Source organism: Labrus bergylta, chromosome 19, assembly GCF_963930695.1.
Source record: "Labrus bergylta chromosome 19, fLabBer1.1, whole genome shotgun sequence".
Lineage (NCBI taxonomy): Eukaryota > Metazoa > Chordata > Actinopteri > Labriformes > Labridae > Labrus > Labrus bergylta.
The window spans coordinates 19,940,278-19,952,617 of record NC_089213.1 but is presented as its reverse complement, the minus strand read 5'-3'; the positions used below and the strand labels follow the sequence as shown (position 1 = coordinate 19,952,617).

Here is a 12,340-nt window from a genome sequence, read left to right as displayed (position 1 = left end):
AGACATATTATTAATGTAGTCCAAGCAAAAACAATAAAGCTAACAAGAACACATACTCAATAAGGTGTAAAAGAAAGCAAAACAAGAAAGAGACAGATTAAAGAAGAGGGGGAAAAAGGAAAACAAGCTCTTATGGTAGCTTGCTTTCATCTGCATTAATATAAATCTGTTTGACTCTCTGTTGCAGCAAGTGAGACTGGAGCCTGATGAATTCACGTCAGTCAACTTCACTTGTTACAGTGATGGTAGGTATTCATATTTCATGCCTCAGTTTATTACAAATTCCTCTGAATGAAATGAACTGTTACTCATGAGCTAATTTTGTTGCTTTCAGCTTTGGATAAACTGGAATCCATCAGACAGAAAAAGAAGGAGAGCAGCTTGATTACTGTCCCTACACCAGGGAAGAAGCTGGGTATGTATTGGTCTACAATAGTTTGGTGAATAGCAAATATGTTTGAGGAGTTGTGAGATGCCCTTTTTTGTTTGTACAACATGTTTGCAATGCTGTTATCCCCCCTTTCAGTCTGATCATAGCCCTAGGATTAACTGCCTAATAAGTTATTTCTATAATTATTAGCTTCAAGTATAATCTTTAACTTAGGACCCTGTTAGCCCCTGGAGGCTCAGACCCCCGGAGAGGGTGTAGTGTAACCCTCCTCACTCGGGTGCTAGGTGTGTATGAGGTGTGAAATAAGTCAGTAGGTGTGTGACGTGGTGTGTGTGCTCATGCTTAACTCCCGAGGTCTACGCCGCGTCCTTAAGAGAGGCTCAGGCCTTTGTGGTGCCGGTGGCTTTTTCAGAGAAAAGTTGCCTTAAGTGGACAACTAATCTCTATTAAAGAGTCAGTCAAAAAGTGTTTCAAAAAATTTTCAGAAAATTCAAATACAAATCAGTAAAAGTAAAAATATAAAAATAAAAGTAAACAAAAAAAATGTGGGGCACTCTCCCTGACCTCATAGCTGCAAAGGGGCCTAACAAATGATTAATAGTATATGTAAAAGCAAGGAAAGCAGTCATGATTATATGATATATGGATTAAATGATAACAAAAGAAACAAACACAGATGTAGTAAAAACAAATTCAACAATTGCATAATTCGTTCTGATCTTTCAACATACTACAGCACTACCTTGGATCAAAGATGGTAAGACAATGTGGTTACTTTATACGTTTTTCTTTTCCCTCTCAGAGTCTCATTATGGATTGTCGTTGTTGTCCGTCCGAATTTACTGTCAGGTAATTATTTACACAACAGGCTTCACGCTTTGACCTGATCAAATACGGTTTCTGTTTTGGAGAATACCAAGAACATGATATCATTTAGTTTCCTTGTGTCTCCCTTGGGGCAGGACTGTGGTTCCATCTTTAATCATGTTTCTCCATTTTCAAGTCATTTGAAATCTTGGCATCACCAGCAGGTATGTCAATGTTTTCTACACAAACTTTTAAAGAAAGAGAGTTGTCATTTTTCATCATTACACAACACAAATAATATGACTTAACATAAAGTCTGCTTTGTTGTCCTTACCAGACGGTGAAGAATACTTTTGGCAAAGGTACCAATAAGTTTTCATTCATTTATCATGTTATTGCGAACTGTTGAGCACATTTAAATAACATATGATTGATGTCCTCTTTTTTTTTTTACAGATAGCCATTCTGACTGTTATGAACCTATCGGTATGCCTTCCTCCTTCTGTTTGAGCATGATAATAAATTGGTCAAAAGTTTCTGGATCAGCTTTTCAGTCTTTTTTTCGATTAATTTCACACCAATACATTAATTTGATCGCATTCATTTTTTAATTTCTTTATACTTACAATGGTGTCACAAATTCAAGAAAGACTGCAACTTGAATATCTTTTTATTGCGCCCATCTAAACCCTCTTCTCTTTTGCACGTTAGAAAAGACACCTTATCTGAAGTTATACTCCCACCTCAGAGACAAGAGGAAGCAGAGGCAACAAGCTGTTGGTGAGCTGACCCACTTGTTGTCCCTTTTAGTTTTTTCTTTGTTCATATCAACAGTGTACTTATTCACCAAATGAACTCGTGCGATCTTTCAGGTGTTTCTCTGGTGGTGACGTTCATCAGCTCAGAGGTTCAGGTGGAACCTATCTGTGTGTGCTTTGCTTGTTCAGACTGCTTTATGGAGTCCTCGGTCATACAACACTTGAACTCTCAAAAACACATCATTCACACATTGGTGAGCTTCTGCTCTCTGTTTTTTTGTATGTTCTGGGCATGGGAACTACTTTCTTCTATTAAACCTTTTATAAAAACTACCATTATTCTATTAAAATGATTTTGTGTGTCTGATGTAAGCTGAGTAGAGTAGATATTTAGGTATAAAGACATGTAGGGTTAATTTCACGCATTTTTATGCTTAAGAAACCTGAGGAGTGTCAGGGACCTTCACAATTTGCATATTTAATGAGGAGATTCAGACTGTCTGATAAATTAACTTAAGACTCTGAGATTTCCCATCATTATGATAAGCACAGATGAGCACTGGTCTTAGTATGACCTTATAGCTTGATACTCTCAAGGCATATGTGAGAGAAAGTACAATAAAATATAACTGTAGTTGAAGACTCTAAATTCCTCTCTGATACCGGATGTTTTAATAAAAGAAATGTATATGTCTGCTGGACAACTTAGATCTGTTCTACTCATATATATAAATGGATATGAATAGATATGAATAAAAATCACACGACAAACTCTTTAAAATAACCAGCTTTGGGTTGAAATTCTTAGCTCTACCTGAATCCTTGGCGGCTCCCTCTTGCATGGAAGAATATTGAGGATGTGAGAGACTTGTGGTCAGCGGCATGGAGTGAGGACAGAGAGAGAGAACCGGATCACATGACCATGAAGGTAAGATGCTGATACAAACGTATCTTTCTGTAACCGTTCTGTAGAGTTTACAAATTTCTGTAGTCGTTACTGATTGAATGTTCTCTTACTCGCAGATACTTGACCTTCCTTACTGGATGTTTCAGGAACTCTTCCCACCAAGCTACTCAAAAGGTGGGATTGTCTATCATCATATTCATGTCTTTCCTCCGATCACTTAAACGCTTGTTTCAGATGGATTAATAGCCTGGTTTGTGTAGTTCTTCTAATTGATGCACAACGTCCCGTTTCCCTCTTTTAACTAATATATTCTCTTTTGTCTGCAGTTACGATGACCCTTACAAATTACAACACTTTCTTGAAGCGTGAAGGTTAGTAATATCCTTAATAAAGATAAAAGAAATCCTGCCTTTTTTAACTTTCATCTCATTAGTACATGTTTGTCTCTTTCTAATGTACAGTCCCAAAGTGTGAAACATTTAGCAAACTCAAAGAAAACGAGAGTTTTCCTCTGCTGGGTGAGTATCCAGAGAGAGGAAAAAAGTCTTTCTGGGAATCTTCAGTTTTTTTGTGGCTATTTTTTTTTTTCTCACCTCTTTTAATTCATCAATGCAGGGAGACAGTTCATAGCCATGCACTATCTGTATGACCGATTGCATCAGCCCACAGAAGTGGCATTTTTGTGCATGCTTTGCCGGAGGAGGCTTTCAGACCAGGAATGTCATGCTCATGTCTTCAGTCGAGAACATATTACATTATTTATAGTGAGTACTTTTTTATAAGATATATCCTTTATCACCCATTTGGGAAAATTGTTATAACTTTTATAAATTGTTATAAATTGTTGATATGTTTTTCAAAACATCTGTGCACATTGTTCAAAGAGAATCGAGCTGGTTAGACATTTGTCTGAAAACAAAAAGAGCTCAACATTTTCATTTTGAAAGCATCTGGTCAATAAAAGAACAATAGGCTTTAGATATAAACTACACATATAAGATGATACATTCATAAATGATAACAGTATGGTATGAATATTAGAAGCAAGATCCATGTGTGTCCAGCTGATATCTGGTTTTAATAACCACTTTATGTTTATGTTATGCTTATGTTTATGGGATGGTAGGTCAGTCAAGAAGATTTAAAGCAGATTGATTTAATATGCAGTCTATAGAAAATGCACATTTAAAGTTACAGTTAATTCAAATTAATGACAGGAATATAGTAAGCATGACATGACATCTTGTCAGTGTTATGAGTCCCTCTATCATCGTCGGGAACGGTATGAAACTGAATTTAAAAACATGAAAGGGTCAGCTTAACCTTACTTGAAAATGGAAATAATGACATACAATTCTACCTTGCGGAAGCCTAAATAGAAATCGATCTTGAAAGGTATTATCCAATTTTCAAAGCGGTTTGCCAACAAAATTAAATGGTACCAGTTCTTATCCTCGTTTTCAGTCAAAGCTTAAAGTTTTAACTAGTAGCCTAGTTAAAACTTTACTTAAACTTTACATACATCATCTCCAGGCTCGCCATGGTTCGGCCTGGCGAGCCAAAAGTGATGTCCCCCGAACATAGCATGAGAGTCTTATTTATGCAGCCCAGAACAACATGTGAACATCTGTTTGTCGTTATGGGGCTTCAGAAACATCATGTAACACCTCCATATTTGGCAATTGTCTTACACAAAGCCTTAACGTAAACATTCAACTGGAGGGGCTCCTATACCGTTCTCGGATACAAATTCTTTCCAGGCGTGTGTTCCGCAACATTAAAGGGGCAGTATATGACTGCTGTCCTAGATATTTCAGACACCTCAAGATATTGCCAGCCTCTCTTTAATTAACCTTTCTCCTGCAAGACTTAAAGACTGTGGATTAACACCTTGGATACTTTTTGCCAAGAACAAAGGAACTGATTAACGCCTTGAATAAACAACCAAGAAAAAACAGAACACTCTGCTATCTACTAACTGACCTCAAAAGACATGAACTGTGATCGAAACCACAGACATCACGTCTCTGCAAGTCATAAAATTGACCATCTGTTGAGTCAATGCTCAAAAACTCCTGTCAAAAAAGGAGCAAGTCCTGACACTTATTAATGGCCTATTTTAGATTTTTATTCTCAAACATTTCTATCCACATCAATTCAGCTATCCACAGCGTCCTTCTTCCTATGACAAATAACATTGCTTTAGCCTCTCACTTGTATTGGCCTTTCAATTTCAGTTATTCACAACATCATTCTTCATATCCAGAACCGAAGGCTATACTGTATTTGCTGTTGGCCGACGGTCTTCCTAGGAAAAAGTTCAATTTCAGATATCGGCAAATTTCCAGTACAACTTTGTCCTGTTCCTATCGCTACTGATACATGGCTAGTGCATTTATACAAAAGGTGAATGGACAGTTTCACCTGTACTACTTCAAATATGTCCAATTCCCAATCATGAATTGACACCCTGCAGCCAATGAGAATGTAGTATTCACCATAGACTGTATACAAAATATTCATCCATTATGGTTAATAATAAACATGTGTCTGTCAGTCAAAAGTGTTGAATATTAAATATAAGCAAAGAAATTTCAAGAAATAGCCTTTGAATACTGTGTACATTATGGCAAACTACAGAGAGGAAAAACTAACATTAACAATACTGAATATTTGTGTTTTTGTAGAATCATTTCCACCCAGGATCGATGACTTCAAAGACTGATTTAGAGACCGTATTGGACTTGGCAAAACAGGCAGAAAGACATCACTCCACAATGAATGTGCAGGTATTAAATGTTTCAAAAAAATATAATTTTGTATCATCTCAATGAAGCATCCCCTCTTGCAATGTGCTCATGTTTCAATATTCTCTGCAATGGAAGGAAATACAGTTGGACAGGTCCATCAGGGAGCCATGTTCATACAAAACAGGTGAGTATTTGTGTGCTGCAACTGAATGTAACCCATCATCATCTGTTACTAGGAATTTGTTTTTGACTTGAGTTCTTCAATTGATTTGTTACAGCATATTCTATCCTTGCAAATGCAAAATTGAGGAAAAGTCAAGGAAAACTCCTACCCAACATATTTCCTAAACAGAAGCTGGGTATGCTACGCCAAGTTTATTTACTTGTTTGTTTATGCTGGGGGGGTGGACACTAGTAAGTATGGCTGAGGTTTTTGATCTACTGGTGCCAGATTCTCTTTAACTCAAGGACAATTTGTTTCAATTTGAATACACAGTTGAGTTGTTGCTTTTCTTACAATAACAATACCATACCATACAATACAAGACCTAATGCATTTTTAATTTTCATGTATTTTTCTCAGTCCCTAGAGCAACTTTAAAGGACAAAGACGTTGTGAGAGACAACAGCCTATCAAACAGTGGCATGTTGCCAGGATCTAAGAGAAAGTCCTGCCAGAAGTCTCCAGACAATTGTAAGAAGACAAGAGTTGGAGCTGAAATCACAGATGAGAAATGTGCAGAGAGGGGAGGAAATGAAGAAGAGGAAGTGGACATGAAGCGTCTAAAGAGTGAACAACACGCAGTTGAAACTTGTACAGAAGATACAAAGAGTCCTGTCAGTGAGACACTCCAGGCTATAAAGGAGGAGGAGATAGAAGAGCTTATTGTGTGCAAACCAAGTGAGGGAAAAACAGAAAGTTGCAAGTACAGAGACATGGATTTGAAAAGTGAGATTACAGAACAAAGCAACAAAAATACCCAGACACACTCAATGAATAACGCATGCAAAGAAGAAACAACTAGACATATCAGCATGTGCAAAGAATCCCAGGGTGCATTTTGCTATGAGGATATGGAGGAAAACACAAGCTGTAAAAAAGGGCTACCAGCCCCAAAACAAGACGCATCTTGTGAAGTAGAACAAAGACTGCCAATTAGCATACAGAAGAAGGAAACTGCAGCAGAAGTGACAGGAAGAGAAACCAAACCAAGTCAGCAGAGCGTAAAGCATGAAGGTATGTACATACTGTAGTTAAAGCCCTTTTAATAAATGCACACCTAAAAAAATGTGTTGAAAATTTCAAACCGCCTACCGCTGGCTGACATCTACCATAGTTTCGTGGTCACACATGAAACACACAGCGGTGATGATTTGGCTGTTATTGTTCAAGCGGTCTGTGCATGTGTGAACAGGGCTGACGTTTGTGAAAGATGTATGGGTTAGAAAAAACACATGACTATGTTTTATGCTTTGCTTATGATTGTTTACTTGATGTCATGTACTACTTGTTGAGATCGCCACTTGAATCAGAGATAACCATGTGACATCATAACCCAGTGTAAAGCATGAAAGAATAGTTGTAATCAGCAAATCATGCACATTGACTTTGGACTTCATTCACTCTGCAGGTAAAAGTGACCCAAGTCTGATTTAAAAAAAAAAAAAAAAAAAAATTATGATTGTTGGAACAGCACGTGTCACATGCAGTCTGATCTGCAGTCCCACTTTTCACTGAGAGTCACCGCACTGGGTGAAAACAAACATGAACGACAGCTGTGATGGAGGGAGACAGTGGAGGGACAGTGAGATGTCAAACCTTATGTGTGCTTTGGGTTACTCTGCTGTACAAGCAAAACCTGAGGGGTAACCAACCTTGAGAGTATATCAATAGAAACAACCGAACATGGTGCACCGACTTGTCCATGATAGTGGAAATCTGGGTCTGCTGAAAACGGTTTTGTCATGTAAGCCCCCCCCCCCCCCCCTCCCATCGTGAATGCCTGCAGTGTGAACGCAGCCTAAGAAGCAAATGTTCTCATTCATAAAGCACTGTCTTTAAAACAATGGTAAACACTTCTAGATAAAATATGCATGCTGAAGAACATGAGATAAGAACCTACAAGCCTCAGTGTCATGATATCCATCAGTGCATCACCATCACAAGATGTATGAATCAATGGAATCATCTTATTGAAAAAGGGACTTCTTTATGTGTATAAAGATAGACAAATCTTGGTCTGATTGATATGGGACACTGGTTTAATGAAATTCCATTGCCTTAAATACACTGCAAAAAAGTGTTCCTTGCCTTTGTCTCGTTGGTTGAATGAAACCTTGGTTTGCCTTTGTCTAGACTTTGTCTAGTGACTCTCAGAGGATCCATGTGTTTCTGTGATGAAGCTCAGTCTGTGGTGGTTACATCTGGTTGTTTTACAGCATCGACGCACCAACAACCTGATCGACTGTGGCAATATCTGTGCAGGACAAGCAGAGAGACTGTGATTGGTCAGTTTTTTCTCTTTTTAACTTCTTTTTAAACCTTCATTATTATTATTTTCTTGGTTTGAAGATCTCAACATCAGTTTTTGTCATCTTTTGTGAAGAAAACATTAAAATTGTTGACCATCCCATGTCTATATTTGCTGTTGGTTTAAAATTATATAAAGACGGAGCAAATTAAATGTCAGATGGGAAAAGGACATTTTTCCTCAACATAATCTGTTTTGTTTGACATTTTGCAGGCCTTTGCAAATTTTCAACTCAAATACAGATCTGAGGAGAAATTGATAATGCAATTTTTAATGGTGACCAATATGTCTTCCAGGCTTAAGTGCACTTCTTGAATGCCATTGTGATCAGCGTGACCTCATCTACCTCTGTGAGTGCTGCTCTATGAAGATCCCGGAGAAGGACATCATCAGCCATGTAACTGGATATGACCACCAGAAGATGTATTTGTCGGTGGGTAAATGTGAAACATAAGGCTGGATTTTTCTTTGACAATTCATGTATGTTGTAAGGCCCTCCTCCCTGTGTTTAAGGGGAAGGGGAAAAAGAAACAACACTGTTTTTAAACTGCAGGTTTGAATGATTATATTGACGTGTGTCTGTTAGTAATGTTTTCTATTTAGTGAAATAAAATGTTTGAGAGGCATAAGTATACCACTTGGCTTCAATTTACCTCCGAGTGTGCACAGGGGTCAGAGGTCGATCAGATTGGTCAGATTGATTAATGCATGCTGTGACACTCGTAATGCTCTCTATTTGTAGTTTTACTCTTCTACCACTGGATTCTGTGCATAGATTAAGTTATTATTATAAGCATGGTCAGAGTAAAAGTACAGGTTGAATATGGAACTGTTAGTGGGGATGTTGATAAATGAGGGCCCTGGTCTGTTAAGAAAAATATGTTTGGAAGTTAGATTGTTTCTATAGAATTGTTTTTGCTGCTTGGCTCTTTTCTTATATTGAATAACTTCAACTCTGCAGAGCTTTTATTTCGCCACACCACCAGTAACTTTGAGTTGTGTGGCTGAAGATGGCGAAGGCTTAATTTTTTCTGTACCTGTAGAAGCTTTGTGGATTCTTCTTAGCTATATTTTATTAATGGTGTAATATCTAGTGTAGCGTAATTAATTTATATTTCTATATATAAGATATTATATTCTAATTATTCCTCGGGGCACCACTTCCTGTTAAAGGAAGATATTAACTTTAACTGTATAAGTTAATTAATTATTCAGTCTCATATCAGAATGTCAGTAAGTTCTCTAGGATCACTTGAATCATTAAATAAACACAGACAAAGTTCTAAATGATTACGTGTGATTTTATTACAGGAATCGTGAACAATAATGCAGATTAATAAAGTAAATATCAAAGATTATAGTTTGTATGACTTTAATAACAAAATTATGGAAACCAAATCGTTTGATACTAATTTACCTATTATGGTATCGTCATAATGGTGAAAGTAACAAATAAAATGATAAATGGTTTTGTAAGGATTTAAAGAAAAATGTGATTTGGGAATTATGTTTTGAGATAATGATAACCTGGAGCTACTGATGTGTTGACACTACCCTTCCTCGTATCTCTCGAGGACTAAACAATGTGGAATATTATTCTTTTCAAAGCTGTAAATTAAGGCAAAAAGATATTAAACAGTCCCCAGAAAGAAATCACATCATAGATCAATGTAATATGAAAACATAGAAAAGATAATATGCTTATCTTACCCTTTATATATGATAACATGTAATATGATTATATATAGTCTAAATATATGTTTAAAAGTCTTATGTGTCTAAGAAGATAAACTAGGTTTTACTTAACTTTAGTTCTGTAGATCGTATGAAAACAAATCGAATCAAACTGTCACTTTTAACCTCAGGAACATGTATATGTAAACCAGAAATTAAATGGACTTTAATTTAATGCACAAAATAAGATCTTCTGATCTGAGAAAACCACAAAGTCTCTTGTCAGTTTTATCATGCTTGGACGATCTTCAGACCTCAGCATGAGGCTCTTTCCCAGGATGCGAGTTATCTGTGGAAGTGTTCGTTGCTTATTCGGAGACGAAATGTCTGAGAACTCAATCGTAATTCACAGTCTAACGTAAACACAAGAGTCATAAGAGGTTCAGAATCAGAATTGGGATTTATTGCCAAGTACATTTACACATACAAGGAATTTGACTTGGTGTGTTGGTGCTAAACAATTAACAAATAAATAAAGCAGAACTAGCAACAACTTAAATAATACAGTATAAGAAGCTATTACAATATATAAAATAGAATTCAAAGATAGAAAATATAAAAAACAGAAAATGTACAAAAGGTGCAATGTAGGATCTGTGCATTGGGCTAAGAGAAAAAATCTTAATGTGTGTAACTACTCACAGAGTCCATGTAAGAAAATATATTTAAAGTCCAGTGGGCGTTAATGTAACACATAAAGAACAGTTTCAACATTCACACTACTTTGATGTTTTTCTGACTGTGGGGGTGATGAGAGTCTGGGTTATGTGGGAGGAGGGGGGGCAGGGACATTGTTCATCAGGCTGACAGTAGAGGGGAAGAAACTGTTCTTCTGTGGCGAGAGGTTTTGGTCTTGATGGACCGCAGCCTCTTAACAGAGGGGAGGGTCTCAAACAGTCCATGTGTGGGGTGAGAGGGGTCGTGGAGAGATGGCAGGTTGCAGCCAATCACCTTCTCAGCAGAGCGGATGATGCGCTGCAGCCTGCACCTGTCCTTTGCTGTGACTGCAGGGTACCAGACTGTGACGGAGGAGGAGAGGAAGTACATCCTCTGCTGTTGTTGTGGGTTTTGTTGTGGGTTTTTCTGTTGGTAATGAAAGATCTGAAGTCAAAGTCTTTTGTCTTTGTGTATTTTATTGCATATAGTAAAAAGTTATTTTGCAAAAGGGGTAATCAGCTACAAAAGTAACATCAGTCACAAGTGCATCAAAGATTCCCGGGGCAGTCCAGGTTGCAGAGCATATTTATACTTTCACAGGGTGTAGGTATTTTGCATATACATGAGTGATACATCGTCATTAGTTTCAGCTTGCCCTAGTGACTATGCCTTCTGCTAGTTTGCCTGGTGATTTATCTATGCAAGCTTCTATAAGGCACCTGGTACGGAGGAACATCAACAGAAACTCCTTTGTCAGGAGGGCACACTGATCTAAGGTCATGCTGTACCCAGATCCTGAGGAGTGTACCTGTTGGAGATACAGACCAAGGCCATACAGAGTGTTAGGTGGGGGTTATTTCTGTATGAGATGGACAATTATGAAATCGTGAAACAGACTGTGGATCATCTTAGATTTATTCAGCCATGGTCAGACAACACAGAAACACAACACACATGGCTGACAAAGTGCAGACCATCGCTGACCCATGCTGACCAAGATCTCACAATCATTGGCAAAGTGGCCATCATGGGCAAAATGGCAAAATGGCAAAGTCTTCATCACACAGTGCTGCTTATATTCTGCTAGAAGGTACAGCCCACAAATTCCTTTCCATTTGGGTACATCACTATAAAACAATAAAGATGACATGACACTGATTTGTATACGTAACAGATGTAGACTCTCTGTCTAGCAAACAGTTGCTGACAACATATAGTTGGCTCCTATCCAAACATAGATCTGCTACTACTTAGGTGCTTCACCCATGTAAGGTTACAGCTTCACAGACCCAAAAGTAGAATTACTGTGAGATGGTTGACACAATTTAAAGATATGTCCACAAAATTATCAAGATGAATGAATCCATGAAAATACGTACTAACACAGAGAAACAGTTTCTAATTGCTAAATGACGCACGATCATCCTAATCTTTTAAGGTCAAACGAAGGCAACAGACAGATAGTTTTTTTTTTTCCACTACACTGTCCTTTCTTGATGAGGGAGGTGATTTTCAGCTCCCACTTGAGGTCCTGGGTGATGATGGTCCCCATTAAGTTGAAAGACTCCACAGTAGACACCGTGGATTCATCGATGGTGATGGGGCTGGGGGCGGCTGCATTTTTCCTAAAGTCCACAACCATCTCCACTGTCTTCAGAGCGTTAAGCTCTAGGATGTTTTCGCCGCACCAGGTCACCAGATGGTCAGCCTCCCACCTGTAGGCAGACTCATTTAACCCTAACGCCTAACCCAGCAGAAATGAGGGTGGTGTCGTCTCTTGACAGACTGATGACTGGAGGTACAGC

The 12,340-nt window shown here is 37.9% G+C and overlaps 1 protein-coding gene across 2 annotated transcripts in view; it reads left to right on the top strand.

Moving 5' to 3' along the window:
* The window catches only part of LOC136177063 (serine-rich adhesin for platelets-like), a 47,369-nt gene that overhangs the window by 20,355 nt on the left and 14,674 nt on the right, over positions 1-12,340 (top strand). For both annotated transcript variants that reach the window (XM_065947800.1, XM_065947801.1), the window contains exons 13-31: positions 188-245; positions 335-415; positions 1,194-1,240; positions 1,354-1,422; positions 1,536-1,560; positions 1,655-1,684; positions 1,910-1,978; positions 2,071-2,210; positions 2,765-2,884; positions 2,980-3,037; positions 3,190-3,234; positions 3,325-3,381; positions 3,479-3,627; positions 5,551-5,652; positions 5,749-5,797; positions 5,892-5,972; positions 6,197-6,850; positions 8,053-8,121; positions 8,441-8,577. In XM_065947800.1, the coding sequence (XP_065803872.1) occupies positions 188-245; positions 335-415; positions 1,194-1,240; positions 1,354-1,422; positions 1,536-1,560; positions 1,655-1,684; positions 1,910-1,978; positions 2,071-2,210; positions 2,765-2,884; positions 2,980-3,037; positions 3,190-3,234; positions 3,325-3,381; positions 3,479-3,627; positions 5,551-5,652; positions 5,749-5,797; positions 5,892-5,972; positions 6,197-6,850; positions 8,053-8,121; positions 8,441-8,577 (2,040 nt within the window). The remainder of the gene's footprint in view (positions 1-187; positions 246-334; positions 416-1,193; positions 1,241-1,353; positions 1,423-1,535; positions 1,561-1,654; positions 1,685-1,909; positions 1,979-2,070; positions 2,211-2,764; positions 2,885-2,979; positions 3,038-3,189; positions 3,235-3,324; positions 3,382-3,478; positions 3,628-5,550; positions 5,653-5,748; positions 5,798-5,891; positions 5,973-6,196; positions 6,851-8,052; positions 8,122-8,440; positions 8,578-12,340) is intronic.